General features: G+C 44.6%; 2 protein-coding genes across 6 annotated transcripts; one reads left to right on the top strand and one right to left on the bottom strand.

Moving 5' to 3' along the window:
* Positions 1-1,843: 1,843 nt before the first annotated feature.
* Positions 1,844-7,798, bottom strand: LOC108265412 (uncharacterized). Of its 3 annotated transcripts, XM_017467688.3 has the most exons (9): positions 7,432-7,798; positions 6,674-6,875; positions 5,606-5,732; positions 4,863-4,941; positions 4,623-4,726; positions 4,432-4,510; positions 4,081-4,347; positions 3,655-3,838; positions 1,844-3,127 (listed from the first exon to the last, which is right to left on the bottom strand). In XM_017467688.3, exons 2-9 carry the CDS (start codon positions 6,828-6,830, stop codon positions 2,880-2,882), a joined length of 1,245 nt encoding a protein of 414 aa, XP_017323177.1. In that variant the 5' UTR covers positions 6,831-6,875; positions 7,432-7,798; the 3' UTR covers positions 1,844-2,879. The 3 variants fall into 3 exon arrangements, with proteins under 3 accessions (XP_017323177.1, XP_017323180.1, XP_017323179.1); XM_017467691.3 differs by lacking the exon at positions 1,844-3,127 and having other exon boundaries at positions 3,678-3,834; XM_017467690.3 differs by lacking the exons at positions 1,844-3,127; positions 3,655-3,838 and adding an exon at positions 3,848-3,941.
* A 112-nt stretch (positions 7,799-7,910) lies between these two features.
* Positions 7,911-24,219, top strand: fkbp15b (FKBP prolyl isomerase family member 15b). 3 transcript variants are annotated; one of them, XM_053680062.1, is made up of 29 exons: positions 7,911-8,097; positions 10,714-10,814; positions 11,112-11,190; positions 11,784-11,853; positions 12,014-12,088; positions 12,181-12,279; positions 12,935-13,084; positions 13,560-13,628; positions 13,712-13,855; positions 13,950-14,077; positions 14,208-14,256; positions 15,054-15,179; positions 15,289-15,379; positions 15,489-15,565; positions 15,981-16,068; positions 16,354-16,463; positions 17,018-17,116; positions 17,205-17,299; positions 17,607-17,709; positions 18,190-18,361; positions 18,480-18,616; positions 18,707-18,862; positions 19,224-19,376; positions 20,056-20,148; positions 20,248-20,367; positions 20,458-20,565; positions 20,721-21,397; positions 22,117-22,228; positions 23,645-24,219. In XM_053680062.1, exons 1-29 carry the CDS (start codon positions 8,048-8,050, stop codon positions 23,720-23,722), a joined length of 3,609 nt encoding a protein of 1,202 aa, XP_053536037.1. In that variant the 5' UTR covers positions 7,911-8,047; the 3' UTR covers positions 23,723-24,219. The 3 variants fall into 3 exon arrangements, with proteins under 3 accessions (XP_053536037.1, XP_053536036.1, XP_053536038.1); XM_053680061.1 differs by having other exon boundaries at positions 12,011-12,088; XM_053680063.1 differs by lacking the exon at positions 22,117-22,228 and having other exon boundaries at positions 12,011-12,088.
* Positions 24,220-24,244: the final 25 nt, after the last annotated feature.

Below are 24,244 nucleotides of genomic sequence, written 5' to 3'. Positions count from 1 at the left end.
ATAAAGATGCTGCTTATACACCGTGCTCGTTTCTGACAGTAAAACAAATACTTAATTGTATAGAAGTGACCATAGTGACCATAGTACGTGAAGGAACTAGACCAGGGGCGATGGATTAGATCGTAATTGGATAATATTATTGATGCATCGCACCACCAGGGTTGGGGGTCGAATCGCATCTACGCCCTGTGTGCATGGAGTGCGTGTTCTCCTAGTGCTTAGGGGGTTTCCTCTGGGTACTCCGGTTTCCTCCTCCAGTCGGCTGATTAGCATTCCCAATGTGTATGTGTGTGAGAGAGAGAGACTGTGCCCAGTGATGGGTTGGCACCCGTCCAGGGTGTCCTCTACATTGTGCTCCGAGTTCCCTGAGAGAGGCTCCAGGCTCCCCGCAACCCTGTGTATGATAAGCGCTATGGAAAATGGATGGATATCCATCCAGTATATTTAATGTTTTGCTGTTGTATAAGAGGCGGATCAACTTCACACACCACGGACGATTTGGAAACGCCAATCAACCTACAACGCATGCCTTTTGGACTGGGTGAAGAAACATGAGTACCCTGAGGAAACCCCCGAAATAACAGCAACTCCACTTCATCACATCAACCCGTTGTTGATTAGTTTACCATAGCAACACGACACAGCATGTTTTATCCCTTACGTACGGCATGTACTATCCGGACACTTTCTTCGCTCTTGTGTTTTCACTAAGCCCCGCTTGAATAAAGTTCATTCTTAGACACACTCTCCGGTTGACATCCATCGCCGCCTCGGCACCCCGTTCGCTTGGTTTTTCTCAGAAGCATAAGCGGCGCAAATGTTGCGAAGGAGCCGTCCAAAAGAACCTTACATACCAAAACACTTAGCTCATCCGTAAGCCTGAGCTCGAAACGGCTCCCTAGTCCCTATTTCGTGTACATCATGGGTGCGTTGGGTCTCGTATGAAAACTTGTTTTCCTGTCGAAGGTCCTGCAGACGCTCTGGTGCTCGTTCATGAACTGTTAAGAATGTGGCGTGTGTAATTACACCTCGGGGTCGACCGTGATCGTTGCTCGGCGCGCTGTGGTCTTTCCTGCGGCTGACGTCAGACCTCGGTGTTGTTGTTGCCAGAGTGGGGATCTGCAGGTGGAGGTGAAAATCCCTGAAGCTTTGAGAAGCGTGTGTGTATTTGGGCATCGGCTTTGGAAATCTCTCCTCACAGAGGAAGCACTGCTCACGGTCTCTCACACACGTGCATATTTCTCTCATGCTAAGCACTCAGCGCATGGAAACAAGGCTGGAATATGTGTGTGTGTGTGTGTGTGTGTGGGGACTGTAGGTTCTCTGGCATCAGGACAGAAGCTGGGTGTGAGAACTGACTGAAGGCACAGCTGTGCCTTCGTGTGTATTTATATGTTGCCATGCGGACTGAAACACAGATATACTTGCTGTTCGTGTCCATGCGTATCAGTGTTGCTATAGGACTCGGGAATTAAAGAAGTAATTCAATCTAATTTGTTTCCCTTCCACTTTTTCTGCTCGGGGGGGGGTCTCGGGGGTAGCAGACTGAGAAGGTCAGCCCAGACGTCTCTATCCCTGGCCACAGATTCCAGCTATTCCTGGGGAATCCCCAGACCAACTGTGATACCTAATCTCTCCAGCAGGTCTCGGGTTTGCACCAGGGTCTCCATCCAGTGGGACGTGCCCGATATAGCTCTACTGAGACATGACCAGGGGGTGTCCTTGTAACGCGCCCCGGACCGTGGCTCTACTCCAAGGCTGTCCCAGATTGCCGAGACCCTCGCATATCACAAACCCTGCAGAGGAAGCTTATTTCCATGGGTCGAACTTTATACTTTCGGTCACTACTAACAGCTTGTGAGCACAGGTAAGGACAGGGACGTAGACTGACCGAGAGACTTCGCCACCACAGATCGGCAACACTGCTGCCGCTGAACTAATCCGTTTGCCAATCTCTTTTCACCACTCGAGAATAAGATCCCACGGTACTTAAACTCCTCCGTCAGGGATACGGTCTCTCCGCTCACCTGAACGGAGCATTTTTGGGGAGAGAACCTCGGAGTTGGGGGTGTGCGAATTTTCATCCCAGTCGAGTTTCGAGTGCATGTCGGAGGTCGACAGCAAGAGACCAGCATCGTCTGCAAATGACAGGGGCGATTCCTTTCGAAACGGACTCGTTCGTTTATTTCCACCTGTGATGTTTCCCTCCCACATGAATCATTCTTCACATGTGATTCGATTTTTTTTTCCACGATTCGTTTATTTTCCCACATGAATTACTACATTTTTTTTAACACTGGTTTCTTCTTTTTAAAAACAGGATTCAGTTATTTTCTAAATGAGCTACAGTTAGCCTGGCCGCTCCACACATTCGCAGTAAGCGGAACATTGTGAAATGTATTTGGCGACGCGTTTTTACGAGCAGAGAGCGGCTGTCAAAGCACTAAAATTCGGGAAGGGTGCAGAGGCCGGGTGCGTATCTGTCCTTCTGAGACAACATGACGTGCAACTCTGTGCACTGATCCATCATCTGATACGGAAAAGATCTAGACAGTAGCAAATGACGTAATATCATATTACACATTACAATCATTTTATGTTTATTCTTTGTCATGTGATTTGCTCGGTACTCTTACAGATGTTGTAACACACCTGTTACATCTGTGCAGTGAAGTAGCTCATGACCCGGTAAATGATGCAGATGTGAATGTGTTTCAAAGAGAAAAAAAAAAACAGTATACAGTATATACTGTCTGAGTGTGTGTGTGTGTGTGTGTGTGTGTGTGTGTGTTACAGATGGCTGAGGCTTGGTATGGGAGTGCAGAGATGTTCTGTAGAGCTTCTCAATCCCCAGAGTTTCATCGCTCCAGTGATGATCCTCAGATCTGGACTGGTGTCAGGACTGGGATTAGAGTTCTCTCTCTCTCTCTCTCTCTCTCTCTCTCTCTCTGTCTCTCTCTGTGTGTGTCTGTTCTTACTCGATGTAGCTGATTGTGTTCAGTTAGAGCAGAAGTGCTACGGATGGTCATGTCCAGTTCTGACCCGGTTCCTCGGTGGTGCTTCTTGTGAAAGAGCAGTGGATGAGTGTACTGGCCGTAACGCAATGTCCTCTTCACACACGGCCATGCTGCGGGAGATGGAGATGGGCATGTACACACACACACACACACAGACACGCACACACGCACACGTTCAACCATCAGATTTTACTGACTCTCTAAATATACACATTATAGGTGTGTATCCTGATTAGAGTCAGATGTGTGAAAGGCCACGCCTCTTTCATTGTGACTGACAGACACAGAGGCCACATCTTCCACTGAGACTGACAGACACAGAGGCCACGCCTCCTTCATTGTGGCTGACAGACACAAAGGCCACACCTCCTTCACTAAGACAGAGAAGCACACAGGCCACACCTTCCTCACTGGGACTGACAGACACACAGGCCACACCTCCTTTCCTTCATGATGAACATTACTAATAAAATAGCTTTTATCATTGCAGCCAGGTAATAAATATGAATTAATGTTCATTATATGTAATTTATGATTATGAATATTTAAATAAGACCAGTGCACCCGTAAGGAGAAACGTTTGCGTGTTAAATTCCTGTTTGTGTTACAGTTGTTAGCAGTGGTAAGTGTCACTCACCTGCACACTGTGGGCTGTGAAGCGGCCGATCTGAGCTCACTCTGGAAACAGGAGACGAGCTGGCAGTCTCCTGAGCGCCTCTGGCGCCCCCTGGTGGACTGAGGAGCTCAGGAGGGACGTGATGTCTCTTCCAGAGGTACGACTGTTCCCTCAGACTGTCCCAGTCCACGTCCTCCCGACCTGTCTGCACAAATCCGGTAATAACACAAACCAGAAAAGATCCACTAGGAGCTGTATTCAGAGTAGCGAGGAGCGTCACGGTTATCTTCTCGATGCTGATGATTTTCCTGTTACAGCACATCCGAAAGTGCTCTATTGTACATCGTACTTTTTATCCATTTATAGTTACATTAAAATATGTTGAAAACACTGTATTAAATTAAGTCGATATGTCTGAGCCGGAGAACGTGTCGACGTGTCCCTCACCTTGCTGTCCAGTTTGTAACGTGAAGCTGGTGCGTCCCGGCTCGCCGTCCTGTCCGTCCTCTCACGGGCGCTGTGAAAAACAACGGGCTTGTTCGTCACCAGGAACGCACTCGGGTCTCTCCGGACTTCAGGTTCATTCACGGCTGCCGCCGATGCGTCTCCTGTACCCGCCTCGAGCTGACCTGACTCCGCCCGCTGGCTGGGTTGAAAGGTCAAGGGTGAACGGGTGAGCTGGAAGCGCCAGTTCTTCGTCGCTCCTTTACGGTTCTGATTGAGAGGAACCACACGCATCAGGTGGGACGCTGTGACGACACAATGACGTCTTTGAGATTTTTAAGGTATTTGACCCACCGCTTTAGGTGCGTTCTGTGTCTGAGCTGTGTCTGGGAGGCAGACGAACTCCTTCACAGCGCAGTGTAGAGGTTTGGAGCTGATGGTAAATGAACAGAACAGACGGTAAATTACGAATGAAGAATGTGACGTTTAATACTGAACTATCAATGCTAGTTTTTCAGGATTGCGCTGCATGTTTGCTTGGATACCTCTCAAGACACTGAGGGATGTAGTGAGGATTCGGGACCCACAACACCGAAGATCCTGATCCCCACGGCGAGCCAATCAGAGGGCTGATGTGAGCTGTGTTATCCTTTAAAAATAAAACAAACACACCCATATCACTCAATGCTCATGAAGAACTATCGACAGATAGATAATATTAAGGCACTACGTGTCTGGTAGAATCCTAAAACTCCCAACGGTTTGGACCTTTGACCTCCACTTACACCTTTGTCTACGGTGCCGCTTCCTCTGGTGTGGGATTTAGCTGCAGCTGAGGTGATCGCTGGGAAGGCTGGATCTGTACTGCATGTACAAAGAGCAACGTTTATACACACAGCAAACTTCCTGTTTAATCAAAGTCTAAAAATTATTTGGAGGTCTAGACATCTGGCTTCTAGCTAAAAAAACAAAACCCTAAAACCTTTAAAAAAAAAATACAGACACCTCAAAAAATACTGGACTTAAGTCCAAAAGTTACACAGGGAAAGTCAGGTTTCTTCAGAGTCGGGTTATGCACGTGCTTAAGTCGAAATTTTTGTGCTCCTGATTGAGAAGTTCCCGCCTCTGAGTTTTTTCGTTAGTAGAATCATCCGAGATGAATTTTTCGACATTTTTCAATAGTGTCCAATAGACCACCGGATTTAAACACAAACACTTTAAGCCCCCGAAAACTAGAGGATGGAAAACGCGGACTGAAGTAGCAGATCACGTTTTTTCCCCGTCAATCGTGATACGATGTAACGTGATGGCAAGACGTCTAAAAAGGACAAAAGGACAAGCATGATGATGTCTGCCTGAGGAAATGGCGAACATCTAATAAGAGTCTGGTTTATTATTAATTCATTGCTGCATAAATAGTTGTAATTATCACAATCATTAATCAGATTTCAGTATTAATTCCATACTACACTCTCATAATGTGCTAATAGTGAATATCTGAATCATGGCGAATATCTGAATCACTCACGTTTTAACCCTTGGCGTGGCGTCTTTCCGTGGAGGTACAGCCTGCGAGGGAATTCTTCTCCCAGAACTCACAGTCCTCGTTTCTGCCCACTCGGAAACATCCACCACCGCCAGGGACGGAAAACTTTCTGCCGATAAAAGGACAGTTCTGATGCCAGAGCTTCACATGAAGAAAAAATCAGAGTGTCGCAAAGGTCTAATTGAGATTCATTGTGATTGGTAACTCGGACTGAAGCACAACAACAACAACAGTTCAGAAGTTCGTGAGAAGGACTGAGCATCGACAGTTTGATTTTGTATGTTGTATATTTTCTTCTGAACTAAACAAAATCACAACAAATAAACACAAAGCTCAAAATAGGTCGCCCTAAAGCACGATGCTGCCACCACCATGCTTCACCATGTGAACAGTGTTTTTATGGTGATGTGCTTTTATTTTTAACCCAACATACCTTTTGGAATTGGTCTCATCAGACCTTAACACATTTTGCCACATGGTTTGGAATGATTTTAGTTGGGCTTGGATGGGGTTTTTTTTTCCAACCTACCCCATTGCCCAGATATGTGAAGAATATGAGAAGACTGATGTCTCTTGGCAGCCTCCCTGGTATGTTTTTGTCTTCTCCTTTTGCTCATTTATTTTGGAGGGATGTCCTGTTCTTGGTGATGCCAAAACGAAACGTTTAAAGGAGCAGTTTGTAACTTTTACAGGCCATCACCTGCCTGAGAGCAGCAGTTCAAATTGCAATAAAATTCACATGAAACACATTTCCCGTCCCCCAGTTCACCTCACCCTCTGTGTACGCCTCCCTTTTCATTAACGCAAAACCAAGCAGGCTTTTTTTTTTTTATTACACCCAGCTGAGAGCGGAGTTTATTTCCAGGCCAGAAAAATGTGAACAGAAGCTTGCAATTGAATTAAGTAGTGGGATGATGCAAATCAGGGTTTTCTAAAACCGTATCATTATTACAATCTTAGAAACAATTAAAAAGAACAAAAATGAAATAAACAACAGACTGTAACTTCAACTCTAGAGGAAAGTTTTTCGGCTGAGCGAGTGCTCTTGACCTTCGACGTTAGCGCGGTGTTTAGTTGGCAATCTGACGGAGCGGCGGTAAACGCCTCCAGCGATGCGCCGCTCAGCCTCCCAGCAGCACGGATGCGGACATAGAGCCCATAAACAGTGAACCTCATCCAGCTGCTCGTCATCACCTAGACTCCCCATGCAGACCAAACTTCAGCACAACCTCAGACTTGGACATGACCTTCACTGGAATACAGCAACACAGGGTTACTGCTACATACGCAGATGTTCAAGGAAGTATTTAGCTGCTATATAAATAGCTGTTTTGTGGACATTTCACAACATTAATTGTAACTATAAGGAGATAAAAAACTATCATTTAAAAAATTGTAACTATAAGGAGACTTGTTCTTTAATAAATGGAAAATGCCATTGTTTGGCAGATTGCTGTGGTATAAGAGGAATAAAACACGATCAATGTTGGCATGGTAACAGTGACTCTGCACTATTACACAACCACGTCCTTGATTATTTTCCTGTAACAGCATGGACATGTAACAGCAGAGTGTTTATTCCTTACTTATATGCATAATACATAATACGTATTTGTCATGGGTGATACGCCAAACATATCATATTGCAATACTTTTATCACTTATATTAATGCCTACAACAACAACAACAACAAAAACAAAAACGAGTAGAGTTGCCAGTTTTATAAAAACCCTGACAATACGTGTAATAAAAATGTATAGTGATCAAGTTAAATAAAGCAAAATGTATGCATTGCAACTCTTCTTACCTTAACACATGACATACTGGATTTACACAGCACAAACTTAAAGATAAGTCGTTCACACACATTTAGATAACTAGCTGTTTAGTTTCAGGGAAAGTCCGGTTGCTTGGCAACCTCGAGTTTGTCGTACCAACAGGTTTTACGGTAATCACACACAATAACGTCTCAGAAGACTTTCCTGGTTTAGTGTTTATACTGTATTTCTCAACTGGACATCATTGTGCATTGATTTGCAGCGTCCATGTAAACACACGCACATGTACAGTACTGTATGAGTTTTGTGTTTTTCCTGGTTTAGTGTATATGCTGTATTTCTCAACTGGACGCCTCTGTGCATTGATTTGCAGCGTCAATGTAAACACACGCACATGCACAGTACTGTCTGAGCAGCGCCTGATGGAGACTACCGTAATACCAGGAATATACGCGAACACGGAGCTGTGTGGCTTGGCGTCAGGTGGAAGGTCAGCTGATCAGTGGGAACCGGAAGTTGAAGAGAAGTTTCTTATCCAGTGTTGATTCGGATCACGTTGGTTAACGGGGTTTTTTTCATTAAGTGTTTTTGGATTAAATGTGTATATTACGGTTATCTGGGTGTTTGCGGCGCTGAGACGGAGACATGTTCGGTGCTGACGATGAAGACGGAGACTTCATGTCTCCTACAGGGGGGTGAGTAACTTACTCATGCACAAAAGAAAGCCGAATAACGTTAACTCATGTAGACGGGAACGTCTAGCTAGGGAATTGTGTTTTTATTCAGAATATTGTGTATTTTGCTAGCAACTTTATCATGCAAACTAGCATTAAGCTGTGCACTAAAGCTATGAGGGATGAATTGAGTAGAAGTTAGTTCCCCCTGGTGTTTATTTCCGGTTAACCTGTGCCGTGTCAGATTCATTTATTTATTTATTTATTTATTTATTTATATTTTGTGTGTGTGTGTAACTATTTATTTTCGGATTTGATCAATCCTTTCACCCCTTCATTTCCGGTTAATGATGTGTGTCAGTGGTGCTTATGACCAGTCACGTGACCTCAGGTTAGCTTTTCTTCTTCTTTTTTTTTTTTTACCCTCAATGGCGTTGGGTTTTTCCAGTGCTGCTGTTTACAGGCTGTGTCCTAATTCACATATTTCATCCCTAGATAAATAGTCTGCCTAGATAGTGCTCAGGGGGAAAGAGAGGAAAAAAACAGTCAGCCCCAAACAAACCTAAAAGACAGGACAGGAAATCTGACCTCGATCGTGCAGTGTTTAAAGTCCCCGTGAAGTCAGAATGATTGAGTTTTGTGGCTTGTAGTATGAATATGTCAGCGGTAAGGTTATCTATAAGCTAGTGTGCGTCAAAACAACGACAGAATTCTCATTTAGAAGAGACACACATTCAAAATGTACTCTCGCTTTCTCTCTCTCTACCACCGATACGGATCAACAATTCCGATGACGTCATTCTGCACTTCAGATTTTCCGCCCAATCAAACACTTAGACACTTCTCTGAAGTGTCCCGCTTCCAACGTTATAAAAATCGCCTTGCCGACGTTCACGTCCTTGAGCGATTGGCTGTTTTTAAAAAAGGTGGGAGGAGCCCCTCAGTATGTCCCGCCCTGACTTCCTGTTTCAGTGTATATTACGTCAACACGTCATTCTGTATCGAATAAACTCGGATACCGCGGTACGTTTCGAAGCGCTCCAACATTTTGGGACTTTTAAGTTTATACTTATACAGCGCTGTCGAATTCTGGATTCTGATTGGTCAGAAGGAGTTGATTTCGTTTTCTAGAACCGCAGCTCTGCGAATCAGTGCGATATCCTGTCTGTACTAATACCACCCACCGAAGATGCCGATATTTATGAAATTTGATTGGTTCACAGGCCAAATACTTGGCAAAATATAGGGTTACCATGACAACCCTGATTTAGTTTGTCTCTAACATCGCTAGATGTTAGATCGCTAGCCCTCGGCGGAAAGCTCAATATCAGGACAATTAATGAAGGGGAAAAAAAATTGTATTTGTAGAATAAATAGTTGTTGTTGAAACGAGGTTGACTGTCCTTTTTAATTTGAGGCTGTACAAATAATAAAGCAGACCTAGAAATCGAATAGGCGGTGTTTAATAAAACACGAGCAATGGGATTTGGAGCTCAGGTTCAGCTCAGGTTCCTGTGTGTGTGTGTGTGTGTGTGTGTGTGTGTGTGTGTGTGTGTGTGTGTGTGTGTGTGTGTGTGTTAATGCCACTCACATGGTCGTGGTTATGGACGCCAAGTTTAATCCAGTGAATAAACCATGACGGTCTCCGAGTGGCCGAGACGGAACGTGCGCTGGAGCTCTGACCGGGGTCTGATGGATCCTCGGAGGGTTTTTGGAGGGTTCTAGCAGATGTGAATCATGGGAGAATAAGATGGAAGGAGGCAATGAGGGACACTGACTACAAGTGGAGGGAGATACAATAGTGTGTGTGTGTGTGTGTGTGTGTGTGTTTGAGAGTGAGTGTAGCAGTATGTAATACAGTTATGAAACGTCTCCATGATACACATTTCTGTAGCGTGGATGTGGCGTGATCACGTGTGAGCTATTTGAGTCATTAATCATTTATAACTCAAATAATGATTGAAATAAATGTCAAATAACTAATGTTCACTAAGTTGATAAAAAAAAAAAACCCAAAAGCTGTCTAAATAAATGAAAATGAATAACTCGAATAGTTATTTATGCTGAACGAATTATAATTATTTATTCATTTTAATCATTCCTATGAATGAGATTTATTCGTTTACGCGTACGATTATTTATTTATTTATTTATTTATTTATTTATTTTATATATCTGTGTGTTTATCGGTTTGTAATTGCTCCGGTTAAAGTTGTATTCTAAATGAATTGTAAACTGGCCGTATCATTTTTTTCTTCGGAATTTTTTGAATCTGAATTTCTTTCTTGATTATTTTAAGGATTAATGAGATTTATTATTATTTAACGGTTTGTAAGAGAAATGACAGGTTTCTGTAAATTACACGTACATTGTTGGGGGGGCGGGGTTTACAAAACAACACTTTAATGATTGAAATAAATAATCTCAGGGATTATTTCATTTATAAACCCTGATTTATGAAGAAGCTTTAAAGGTTTAAACGATTCCTACATTTAGGGGGCCAAGCACTTAGTGCTTGTTTTCTTGAATCGTTAAATAAAAACGCTGGCGTGATGTCAAGGATGTTTTGATAATTAAGTGTTAAATGCTCGCGCTCTCTCTCTCTCTCTCTCTCTCTCTCTCTCTCTGTGATCACAGGGCGAAATTAGCTTCTCTGTTCAGCTTGGACCAGACGGCCAGCAGCCAGGCCAATGAGTCGTTCCACTACACGGCCCCCAAACAACCACGTAGGAGCTCAGGTACGCTCTCGGGTGGAGGGTCTGAGGACCTGAAGGCTGGCGGTTAAAGGGTGGGGGGGGGTTCATTTGTTTCATGAAAGATTGCGAGTCAAACGCAGTTTACACTTTACAGTGTAATATGCTTTCAGCGGAAGAATCGACTCCTTTGAGAACGACTCTGAGAGTCGACTCCTTTGAGAACGACACAGCGCTAGTACAGGACGCTCAAAATGCCGAGCGTGATGTCTAGTGACGTCATTCTTTTTAAAGCAGAAGCTCAATATTGATTTTAGACCTCCTGTTGTTAATGTTTTCCAGGTCCACCTGCTCAGAAAGCCGCTCCTCCGCCCGGATCCCCCGCTGTGCTCTTCGCCACGGCCGTTCACGCCTACAGATAGTGAGTGTTGCGTTTCTTCATCATCATCATCATCAACGGAGCGCTGACGTATCGGTTAATACCACGCCCGTCACGATAATCACGTTATCGATTTATCGTACGATATACCGTCGTGACCGCGATCGTTTTTGCCGATCTCGAACGTCACCAACGTTTAGCCGCTCGCGGTGCCTCTGTCCTCGGGTCTGATCTAGGGCGGTCGAATTAAAATTCGAACTTCGGATATGCGTTGGATTTAGGATAAAAACGCGCATTAAAATTTAAGATGTGTAGCAAACTCTAGCACCGTATTTTATTTATTTATTTATTTATTTATTTATTTATTTATTTAAAATGAAAACATACTGTTGAAAACGACGACACGCAGGATATTAAAGACGCACTAACGGTGTTTTTTTTGTTTTTTTTTGAAGAAGAAAAATCTAGAAAGAAGTGTTCTAGCGTTTCAAATAATCCAGCCGTAGTCACAGTTTAATAAACCTTCTGCTTTCGCAGGTTTATTACCTTTATTAGTTTTATGAAAGGACGGCTTCATGAATCAGGGACAGGATAGTTTCGCAGACTGTCACTGTTAATCCTCGTTGCTTTTGCAGTGTTAATGGACAGTATATGAAGCAAGGCAAGCTGGGAGCTGCGGTGTTAGGAAACCACACCAACAAGGAGGTGGGTGGAGACGCCATTTTACGCTTACATTTTACTCCATGCCAAGCCTTTCGTCGGACATAGTACACACCAATCTAATGAACCTGATCAATATGTTCCGATAAGGGAATGTATTTTACTGTCATTAATAGTCTTATCTGTGTCTCGATCTCTTCAGCAGTATAAGCTGCTGCTGTACGCCAGCCAGCAGAAACCGTTGACGGCGGCCAGGATTCACTCGGCCTTCTCCTTCACTGTGGGTTTCCTGTTACCCGTGTGATAGTCCTAAATCTCGCCAAAGTGTTCCCCCGTCTTCTTATCCACTCTTCTCGATGTTTCCTGTCTCAGGTCCAGCCCAGTAACTACTGCACCTTTTATGATGATCATCGGCAGAACTGGTCTCTCATGTTCGAGTCGGAGAACGCCGCCACCGATTTCTGTAAAGAGGTACGCTAGAGTGAAAAAAACCGCGATATGCCCGATCCTGAAAAAAATAGACCTCGCAAGCCACATGATGTCCTCTGTTGGCGTCATCTAGTTTAGTTTTTGTCTTATTGGCACAGCGTCGGGACAGCATCAGAGCAGTTAGAATATAGTGGTTAGTATTATGGGATGGCAAAATACTATAATAGCTGGAGACGTGTTTGGTGTCTTGACGTTTGCTTCTTCAGTTTTTCGCTAATGTACGTGTAGCTAAAAGTTAGTAAAACAAAAAAAAACACTTCAAATAACACAACAAAATTTGTCAGCTGTAGTTTTTATTTCGCCTCTAGAGGCCGCTCTCGTACCGTATAATGATCGCCGACCCTTCCCGGAGGGGAAAAACTCTCAGTGTGGAGTTTTGCAGATAACCGATGGTTCCAGTAAGCCGTTATCGTTGCCGATTAATCACCAGAACCGATCGATCGGTCGATCTCTAATACGGGCCGGCCATCTTGGATGACTGGGAAGACTTCTTTCGTTTACCTTCGACTGGGTTTGATATTCTTCCGCCCCACCCTAAGAATGACGCGTGGAGAAACTTTGCTGGAAAGCTGGAAGTAAAGCAGGTGATACTGTAAGCAGATGATACTTTTTTTATGTTCTGTGTGTATTATTTCAGGTGTGTCTGGCTAAAGCGAACTGCGCTTCTCCTCTGGAGATGGTGGTGATTCAGGACCTGGTGCTCGGGGAGGGTCAGGGAGTAGAGAACGGAGATTTTCTAGAGGTAGCCTACACAGGCTGGCTGCTGCAGAACCACACCATCGGCCAGGTGGGAACCCGAAACGATATCCAGCTCACCGTTCACGTATCGCTAACTTTAAAATCAACACGTTCTATGAATATGCATTAATATGCAAACGTTGCTAGACATTTACAGCCCCATGTCATGCTTTAATATCAAATTTGATTGGTTCAGAGGCCAAAACCTGGCAAAATATACGGTTACCATGACAACCCTGATTTAGTTTGTCTCTAACATCGCTATCGTTTAAAGGCGCTGGGGTTATTCATATAATCGTACAAATATAAAACATACTTCGAGTAGCTGCTTGTAAGGATATAGTGTTACCGTAACAACCATTATTTGGGTACCGTATTGTCATCCTCAAATAATCTGCATATCAGACGTGATTGGTTCAAATTCCAAGTTGAGCCTATTTTGTGACCTCGCACTTGAGCGGTAATATTTATTTATTTTTAAGCTTTTCGGGAGGGTTTTCTGACTTTACATTGTGTGTCTCCAGATGTTTGACTCCAATTTAAATAAGGACAAGCTTCTGAGAATGAAGCTCGGTGCTGGAAAAGTCATTAAGGTGAGCATGAACCAGAGCTGCTGTCATTTGAATAAATTAAGGTGTTGGCTGTTTATTTAAAAAATTCTCTCTCTCTCTCTCAGGGCTGGGAGGAGGGCATGTTGAACATGCGTAAAGGAGGGCGCCGTCTCCTCGTGATTCCCCCGGCTCTGGCGTACGGATCGCAGGGCGTCCCGGGACGAGTCCCTGCGGACAGCACTCTGGTGTTCGAGGCAGAAATTCGTAGAGTGAGAGAAGAGAAAACTCTTTCAGTTCCTCAGTGGATGCGTTGCTTCTAAGGAAGGAATTTTGACACCGTTGCATGTGTGTATGATTGTGCAGGTGAAGTTTGCTAAAGACGCCGGAGCCGAGAGGACCGTCGTGAGCTCCAGGGACACCGCTGTCCCCTCTCCCGCCCCCAGCGTGGAGAGTCTGGGGCCAGATCTCACCTCGGCATCTAGCAGATCAGGGTACGAGAGCGAGGAGCAAGTGCTTCATGTCGCATATAAGACAGTATGAGTGTATAATAAGTGCTGTTTGTTGAATACGGTTTTTCTTTACACTTATATTCTTCTGATTTTGATTCTTTTCTTCTTTCAGTGAACCACCACTACGAGCTAAATCCAACTCACTGAGCGAGCAACTAGCAGTGAGTAGCCTCCTCCTCTTTGTTCAGTAATTTATTTCTCTTTCTCCTAAAATTCTGATGCTGGTATGAGTGCTAGAAAGTTGATAGAGACCAGGTCTAGTTTAAGATTTTATTACGCGGCCTAAGAATCTGATCTGAGGCTAAATCCGAATAAAAATTAGTATTACAGCAAACTGACTGAGATCAATCGGAATTAAATTTCTGATTCAATACCTGATTGGTTCATCTGATTCAATTCTAAAATAAAAGAACTATCGCCACGTATACTTTTGAGCTCCTTCACAATTTGAATCTTTTGAATCTTTTTTTAAAATCTGAACATTTGAATCCTTTCACCATCCGATTTTCCGAAAGCTTTCATAATTTGAATCTTTTGAAATATCAATTCACGATCCGAATCTTCGAACCAATTCACGACGTCACACAAGTCTCGAATCCTTTAACGATCTGAACGTCTGAATCCGTTCACAGTCCGAATCTCTGAACTTTTTGTACTATCTGAATCCTTTCTGAATTTGACTCTTTTCACAGCTGAAATCTTTGAACCGTTTAACGAGTCGAATCTTTGAATCTTTTCAGAGTCTGAATCACGGAACCCCTTCACGGCTCGTTCACACTGCGAATCTTTGAGTCAATTGTACAAAGTGAATCTTTTGAATCCTTTTCAAATCTGAATCTTTTCATTTTTTCCACAATCGTGAATCCTTTCACAAGTTGACTCTTTGAATCTGAATACGTTTGCAGAAATTCTGCCAGCGTATTATTTAGTGTTTTCTCAGTCTTGTTTATTTCCTCAGAATCCGGACGCGACCAAAGCCAAGCTCATCTCCCGCATGGCGAAGATGGGTCAGCCCATGCTGCCCTTCCTCGCCGGCCCAACATTGTCATCCTCGCAAGCCGAGTCCAGCGACTCTGAACTGGAGGTATTAATGAGTATTCAATAAACAAAAACCTTGTAAACATTCATGATTATTTGATTATTTTCCCATAACACCGTGTCCCAAAACTCTTACGTGCACACGTGTCTCACAGGACCCGAGCGTGTCCCGATTGAAAGAGCATCCACCTGCGCCCTCCCCTCAGCCGGTGCACCTCACGTCTGGTCCTCAAGCCTCACTGCAGGGTGAACACACACTTCACACACCTCACACACTTCCTCGTTTTCCCTCCTGCTGCGTAGTGAGATGTTACATACGTAAACCCTGTCACATCGTATCCTCTCCCGTCTCCAGCAACAGCCCTGATGCCCGTTTCTATGGCAACTGCCAATCCCCAGCCCATGATGCCCATTGCAGGTCACGGCTTCCAGGTGAGCAGTGCGTTGGATTGATTGATTGATTTATTTATCTAACCTCCTAAACAAATATTTCTGATGCTGTGTAACCACGACTACAGCGTCTTAAAGTACCAGAGCGTCCTGATATGACGGGAATAAAACACTTGGTGCCAATGATTACAATTTTCTGCTTATTAAGGGATGATGTCATACTTTTTATCCGTTTATAGTTACGTTTAATGTTGCGGAAGAAAGTTCCTGGTATCACTTATCACATTATATAGATTCCTCAACAGCTTCTCTTTGTTTGAGACCTTCCTGTGTTGGAAAACTTTAAGGTACAGCTTTAGCACTGACAGTGGAGACTCCTTCCATAATAGCGTTATGTTTAGGAATTAATCTGTGTGTGTGTGTGTGTGTGTGTGTGTGTGTGTGTGTGTGTGTCCAGCCGTACACTTACACTCAGTCCACGACTGCTCCCTCTCACTTACAACCGGTGGGACAGATTTACCCTTCACAGACCGTGCCTTACCAAGGTAACCTACCACACACACACACACACACACACACACACACACACACACACTATTAACTCTACACAGTGCTTAAACTGTGCATCTCCTGCAAACACACTGATGTAGAACGTGACATAAGTTCTCTTTCCAGAAAAAAAAGGCAGATTGTGATTACTGCAGAGGCCATTTATTTATTTATTTGTTTGTTTGTTTGTTTGTTTGTTTGTTTATTTATTTAGCCAGAACATCCATTTGTGACCGCAAGTTAATACTTTATGTGACACTCACTGTTTCATCGCCCTCCAGGAAGCGGTGATGTCACATCCTTTTTGATGACGGAAGCCCGGCAGCACAACACCGAGATCCGATTGGCCGTCGGCAAAGTGGGCGATAAAGTGGACCAATTAGCTGCCAAGGTTAGACGTGTTCTAACACGCGCACCGCTGCTCTAATAATAACTAACTAGGCTAAACACTGAGACGCGATCAACTCGCAGGATTCAACTCGCTTCTTCTCAGAGTTTCTTCTCGGATCGAAGGAAAACATCGCTTCCTGTGAACGTTAGATAACGGAAGAAAAAACACAGAAGCGTTTTGTTCACCGTTTGAAGTATTCGTGGGGAATTTGCAATGAATATGCAAATTGGAAACACACCCCTGACCCATCCTCCTTCGCTTAATGAACGCTTAAGTGGTGTCTGTTGGTCCGCATTTGCATATCGTAATACGATTGTGTGTTTACATTTTATACTACAGTAACGCTCCGGTCACATGTTCGGTATTTATTTTTTATTTAATTTTTTCTTAATAATATATATATATATTTTAAATTATAAAGCAATAGAAGTGCTTTGACAATTCTCAACTTTCCAAAAACAATTCGATCATTATATAAAATATATTTTAAAAGATAAATAAGTAACTTACGTTTAAGTTTGGAATTTAATCGACACGTCGTCTCGTCCTATCAGGTCGAGGAGCTGCACAAGCAGGGCGGGCTCTCTCTGGGCTTGTCCAACGTCTCCATGGATACGGCGATGATCACGAACACCATCCAACGCATCATCCAGGTAACGTTCACCGTGTCGCATCCTTCCTCCGTCGACAGAGTCCAACAGTGAGAGGAATTTTCACCGGTGTGTGTGTTTTTCTTTTTAGGAAAACGAGTGCCTGAAGAAAGAGGTGTTTGAGAAGAGCTTGCGCATCGAAGAGCAGAACCGCAAGATCGGAGAACTCATCAACCAGAACCAGAGGTTAAAGATTCACTGTGGTTCTTTTGCATCGTGATATTTTATATACTTAACATCTTGTTGTTTATTTCTGAGTTCAATAGAAATCTCATTATTTCTAAACAGCATGTCATTATTTTCAACTTTAGCGTTATTTTGGCGTAACGTCTCGCTATTTCTGCATCGCATGGCGTTATTTTTGACTTAGTGTCTCATTCACTCAATTTATTATCTCATCAGTTTGGACATTTCTTTATTTTGTCTAGATACTTGTGAATTTAGATTGTGGGATTGTGTGTGTGTGTGTGTGTGTGTGTGTGTGTGTGTGTAGGTGCATGGAGCAGAGTAATATGCTGATGGAGCAGCGGAACGACTCTCTGAAGAACTCGAGTGAGCAGAACCAGGCACGAATACTGCATGCAGAACAGGAAAAGGTGCGGACACGGACACGCCCACAACCGCGCTACACACCGAACGCTTTAACTCTGCAGATACACTTCTTATTTTGTCCGCTTGAACTGTTTAACTCGGGAAGCTAAAATGCAACCAGATCGGTTAATCTGATCTGATCTGATTGGCCGAGGGGCAGTGAGGTGGTAGTGACTACTTTCTTTTCCCAGCATGCACTGCCACAGGACGTGGGCAGGAACCAGGTGAGCGTCCTCATCCCTGCCGCTTTCCTCTTCATCCGTCTCATTTTTGCTTTTTAATTCGTTTCATCCATTTCATAACTGTGTTTTTTTTTTTGTTGTTTGTTTTTTTTTCTCTGCCCATCAGCTGCAAGTTCTGTTTCAGCCGACACACAGCCGTCCGTCTTTAGTTTAGTCTCATTTTCATTGTCTTATCTGTTTCTCCTGCTCTGGAGCAGTTTGCAGGTGTTGATGTTAAAGTATAGTGTGTGTGTGTGTTTGCAGGCGAGGTTGACGGACGAGCTGGCCAGCTCTACGGCGCGAGTGTCGGAGCTGCAGTTGGAACTGACCGCACAACGTCAGAAAGCGGTGGCTCTGCAGTCGAGCCTGAACGCCGCCCTGCAGGAGGGACAGCAGCACTGCACGCAGCGCACGGCTGCGGAGAACCAGCTGCAGGGTGAGGAACGCTCTACCTCCTGCTGATCATTCGACACAGTGTTTAGGAGCAGGATTACACATGATGTTGAGAACATAAACTGTTAAGAGGTGTGTGTGTGTGTGTGTGTGTGTTTCAGAGATGAAGGAGTCAGCGGAGCAGGCGCAGGTGCAGTACAGAGCTGAGAAACAGAAGCGGAAGGAGGTGGAGCTGAAGCTGAGCAGCCTGGACGAGGAGCTGCAGGACCTGAAGAGCGAGAAAGAGAGTCTGGATCGAGTGAGGGGGTCTTCAAATATGTTTACATGTGCTATACATTTTCCACAGGAATGTTCTTAATCTGTGTGTGTGTGTGTGTGTGTGTTTTAGACTCTGTCAGACAGGAAGAGGAAGTGGCAGGCGGAGAGACAGCGCTGTGATGAGGAGTTGGAGGAGGTGAGGAAGGCCAGTCAGATGGAGATGGACCAACTCCGGAGTCAACTGCGTCAAGCCCGGACCAACACAAACCAGGCGGCTGCTGAGCAGGTACTCTGTGTGTGTGTGTGTGTGTGTGTGTGTGTGTGTGTGTGAGAGAGAGGGAGAGAGAGTGTGTGTCAGATGTCTCTTCTGAGTCAGTCTGAGATTCACACATGCAGAATCATTTTTTCCTCAATATGGCACTTGCCTTATTATAATAGTGGAGGATGTGGGTGTGCCTCTAATTTGCATAATCATGCATATTCATATTGTCTGTCATTTTTTATAAGGCAGTGTATTTTATTTATTTATTTCAATATTTATTAAAGACAGTAGTACCTTTACAAAGGTGTTCTGGCATCAGGAGAACGATCTATTATCTGTGTGTGTGTGTGTGTGTGTGTGTGTGTGTGTGTGTGTGTGCATGCAGTTAGCACAGCTGCAGGCAGATGTGGAGCGCGAGTGGCAGGCGAAGTGTGAGCGAGCTCTGGCTTCAGCAAGAGAACAGCAGAACAGAGAAGTGACCGAACTCACTGAGCAGAGAGACACACTGCAGCTCAAACTCGCCCAGCTACAGGACAAGGTACACACACACACACACACACACACACACACACACACACACACACACACACTTTTTTTTCCCCATTTCTTTCTCTAAGCTTTGATTGATCATGAGCAGCGATTAATATCAAATTCATTCAATGTACAAGTTTCTGTATTCAGCTAAACAACTCTAATCCAATAATAAAGTATGAATGATGATAGAATATTAATTACTGTAAAATAATTCCTCTTGTATATGCACACGCATTTGTGGGATTGATGGAAAGTTCGATTTCTCCAACAAGCACCAGATTATTGCCATAAAATAGAACCATGCGTCTTTATTCCCGCCAACAGAATTCCAAGTACCCCTCATTACAGAACCAAAAGTCCAGGGGGTGGAGTCAGACCTGATCCAGCCCCTCCTAAACGGGCGGAGTCAGACTAAAAGTTCAGCGGGGTGGGGAGACACCCTCCTTCTTTGTGTTTAAAGCTGGATAAGTGTGGTGGTGTGTTGCAGAGCTTCTCATGGGTTAGGGGTTAATGTTCTAGGAGGAGTTGGATCAGGTCCAGCTCCACCCTCTGGACTTTTTGTTCCGCAGTGAAGAATCTCACGAAAGCGACTGTTTTTATAGCCAGACAAAACAAAGCAGGCCTTCATCATACGCAGTCATACGGAGAAATCTCTCTCTCTCTCTCTCTCTCTCTCTCAACAGTTCTCTGCTCTCAAGCAATCCAAAGAGGAGGAGGAGCAACGGTTACTACGGCAACAAGACCAAGGGGATGAGCTTCAGGCCCTGAGAGATAAGGTCAGGCGGAGAAAATGAATAATGAAAAGGTTTTCCTAATATACAGGGGGGGAAAAAAACACTGTAATTATGAATGCACGGGCGAATGTGTTGTTGCAGTGTCGTGAGTTGGAGAAGAGGGCGGAGTCAGTGAGGGAGCAGGGGGAGGTGCGAGTTTCAGAGCTGGAGAGGAGACTGGCAGAGCAGCGGCCAGTACAGGACACTGACATTACAGGAGAGGTGACGCACGCACACACACACACACACGATACCAGAAACCATCATACATCCAGCTTCTTGACTGTCCCCTGTGTGTGTGTGTGAGAGCAGGTGAAGCGTGTGATGAATGGAGTGTTCCAATCTTTACGGGGGGAGTTCGAGCTCCACGAGACGTACACCGGCAGTGTGGTGCTGGGCGTGCTGGTCAACACCATTAAGGTGAACAAATATCAGCTTTACTGTATAAAAAAAACAAACACGTATACTCCAGAGAATACGGTAATTTTCTAAACACAGAGGAAAAGACTATAGCGCATGACTGCGACGTTTTTAACAAAGACCGCCGGCGCTCAGTTGCTGTTGATTTCCCCCAGAACGTCACCCTGCAGCTGCTCTCGAAATCTGAACCGCCCTCGACCGAGAATAACGAGAAAGAGGAAGACGAAGAGGAAGAAGAGGAGGACGGGAGGAGTGAAGCGCAGTCCGAGGAGCAGGAGAACCATGCGCAGGAGGTGCACGTGAACGGAAAGAAAGAGGACGTGGAAGAGGAAGAAGATGGCCAAGTGACGGAGGAGAAGACCAGAGAACCAGAGAATGTAGAGGAGGAAGAGAAGGGCGGACAGGAAGTTGTCCGAGGTAAAGAGGAAGATAAGGGCGAAGAGAAAGTCGTCAGAGTCGAAGAGATAACGAAAGGTGAACAGGAAGTCGTCAGAGTCGAAGAGATAACGAAAGGTGAACAGGAAGTCGAAGAGGAAATGAAGGAGACGGGAGAAGGATCGGATCGCCTCGAAGAGGGCGAGCTCGTGCAGTCTGACGTCGCGACACCGATTCAGACGCACGATGACGTCGTTCCCAAAGAGGAAGTGAACGAAGGTCCACTGGGTGGCATCACACCTGAAGAGGAAGTGGTGGCTAAGAGTGGGAGCACTGTGGGTCTGCCAGACAAATCGGAACCGGATGAAACCATTCACACCGGACCCCCGAAGAACCCCCCACCTCCCCCAGACACTGAGGAAGAGGGCGGCACAGAACCGGCAGCACAGCCCAGCAGGTAAGCTTAGCGTCAGCATCGCTACAAACATCCGTCAAGATGAACCGATTGAGAAAATTTGTCTCGTTGAGCGTAGTGAAACGAAACAAAACAAAAACATCAGGATTTAACTAGCTTTAACAAAGGCTTATTATTTTATAACAATATAGCGTGGCTTCCTCTTGTATAGATTATAAAATTTATCCTTCAGACATCAAAGTAAAGTGTGAAGAATGTTCAAATACGACTCTGGCTGTCGCACGACACTTGTATCCGTTTTAACGTCATGTTGCCGTAGAAACCAGCAGCCCGAAACAACTGGCTTTACTCGACAGAAATGGTTCGAACGGAGCGGATTTCACACGGTACGCTTGCTGTTAAGGATTTTTTGCCGAACAAGACGCTGAGCATAAACTGGGCAACGAACGAAGCTCGTGCTCCAGCTAGCTAGCACGTAGCCGCTAAAGGCAGAGACACGAATGTAGCGATAAATCCAGCCAACTAACACCCATCTCTTTTCTATAACTAGTCGGTTGTAGAAATGGTAGAATCTATCAGAGTCAATCCTTACTGTAATTCACTGCTAATGACTAACAAACACCCCCAACTACCCCCAGCCCAATAGCCACCCACCCCATTACCCTGATGGCGTTGTCCGGGTGATTAAGTGTAATCATGCATCCTCTCGACTCCGTGTCTGTCTTTGTCCTCTTTTTGTTTGTCCTGCCCCGTCCTCTCAGTCCATCAGAGCGGGCGGAAGGGGTGAATTCAGAAGAGCCATTTTTCCAGAGCCCCGCCCCGACTAAACCCCCACCGCTGCCAACCAGTGAGGAAGATGAAGAGGAGGAGCTGGTGAGCCAGGAGCATCGTTGCCACACACACGCACACACGCACACCATATCTATGTGACTTCCCGTTTGCTGTAACTAAACTCACCTCCATCCTAGTACTAACTAACACAATTAATAAATATTAACCACATGCCTAAAATCATTATTTGTCCTAATCAGTTGAGTTCTTTCAGGAATCTCTTGCATGTTCTCGCACTGCGCTGTGATGTTATGTTGTGGGTGGGGGTGGGTGGGGGGGGATCGTTAGCGATGAAGGTTGGAACGGGACGACGAAGAACCTCGAGCACAAACCAGACGCTGAAACAAGTTCGATGTGTTTTTATGGAACCGTTTGTGACGCGTTTAGCGATTCTTCGTCGGTCGGTGCTGTTAAGACAGCGCAGTCGCGTCGAGTCACTCGGCTGGTCCGCGATCTACAAAACGGCGAGCGTGACAGACTAAAGCGCCGCTGCATGTCTTAAGGTAGAGATGAATGAAGCGAGGGATGAATCCCACCGTGCCTCCATCAGCAAGTAGACCAGTTTAATTAAGGAGTCCACTCGTTATAAAATAAAACTTAGATTCTGAAGAGATGAATGAATGAATTAATATGAAATATTACTATGCAGATAATTCGGAGTGGATTTCCTTGTGGCTAAATTTACATGTAAACGAAAAATAAACTGTTTTTATTTGGTCTTGTGGCAGAAAAACGCTTTAGAACGTTCCAGAAGTTGAGCATAAACTAGCCATAAAGAAGTCCCGATTTTTGCGATCGCAGAAATGAACGCAAAGTCAAATCAAACTCCTTAACATTCGCAATTTTTCAGAATTCGGGCCGAGTCACGTGACGTCATCACGACGCGCGTTCAGCCAACGCCCTCTTCGGTTCACGTGCGTCGAACACCAATACAGCTACAGCTACATAGGTCTGTTTACCGACAAACATCACTGCGAAAGAGCGTGCAAAACTATTTCGTGCGATCGCGATTTCACCAATTCGAGTAGTTTTCAGAGAAAAACAAAAACACAAAAAAAACGCATGTTGCATCGCAAATTTTCGAAAAAAGCTGCAGTGAAATCGAGCGTTTTTGGCCGCAACAATCCCCAAAACGAAACTCTGCGAAATCCTTTACCGACTAAGAAATTTGTTGGCGAAATTTTTGTTCTAAACAATGCAAACACTTTTCTCTACGAGTCTAACGCAGCTAATTAACGATCGTCTAGTAAACCGAACACGTGTTAGTTAATCGACTTCTTTTGACGCGAGAGGTAAACTTGTAGTTTTTGCTGAACATCTCCTTTAAAAACGCATCGAGTCGTAAAGGAACGTAGTTTTGGTGTTACCACTAAGTAAGTGTACTTCATCCTTGAAGGTTTTTACTTACTAATTAGTTGTGAATGTGACCCTTCCATGTGCTGTCCAATTGGTCGTTAGAGTTTAAAAGGACGTCCCCCTCCCGCCCCTCTGTTCGGAGACGACAGCGATGACGACGATCTGGACTGGCTGAGCTGACCTCGCCCTCAACCGAGAAGCAAACCCACCGCCGTCTGTCTCCTGGGTAACGGTTCCCACGGAAAACAGATGCCCTGTTGACGGAACCCGAGAGGGCAGAAGCAAGCGGCTAGGCCGGAATCTGAAGCTCCTCCTCCTTTTCCCAAACTCTTCGTTGTTGTCCATGTTTCCAAAGGAGAGCAGAACTTCCTGGACTTAGTCTGACTGGAAATCCCGGAATTTTTTTTTTTTTTTTTAAATAACTCAATCACGTTTATTTCTCAAATCTCTCAAACCAGATTTCATTTGTAGCCTGAAACATGCCCAAGAAATGATTTACACTTCTTCAAAGACGTTTTAACATGCCAGAACTGGTTTGGTGTACGAAGGTAATAACGGTCATGACGCTGTGGAGTAGCTGCTGTATGGATGTGTCTTAAGGTTTGTACTCTTTACTAACAGAAACGTCTTCTGGATTTGGGGATAAATAATAAAAGACGAGCTGGCTAATCTTCTCACTGCGTCCTTCTCAAACAGCTTTCG

This window comes from Ictalurus punctatus, chromosome 5 (assembly GCF_001660625.3).
Source record: "Ictalurus punctatus breed USDA103 chromosome 5, Coco_2.0, whole genome shotgun sequence".
Classification (NCBI taxonomy): domain Eukaryota; kingdom Metazoa; phylum Chordata; class Actinopteri; order Siluriformes; family Ictaluridae; genus Ictalurus; species Ictalurus punctatus.
This window is presented reverse-complemented; position numbering and strand designations above follow the sequence as displayed.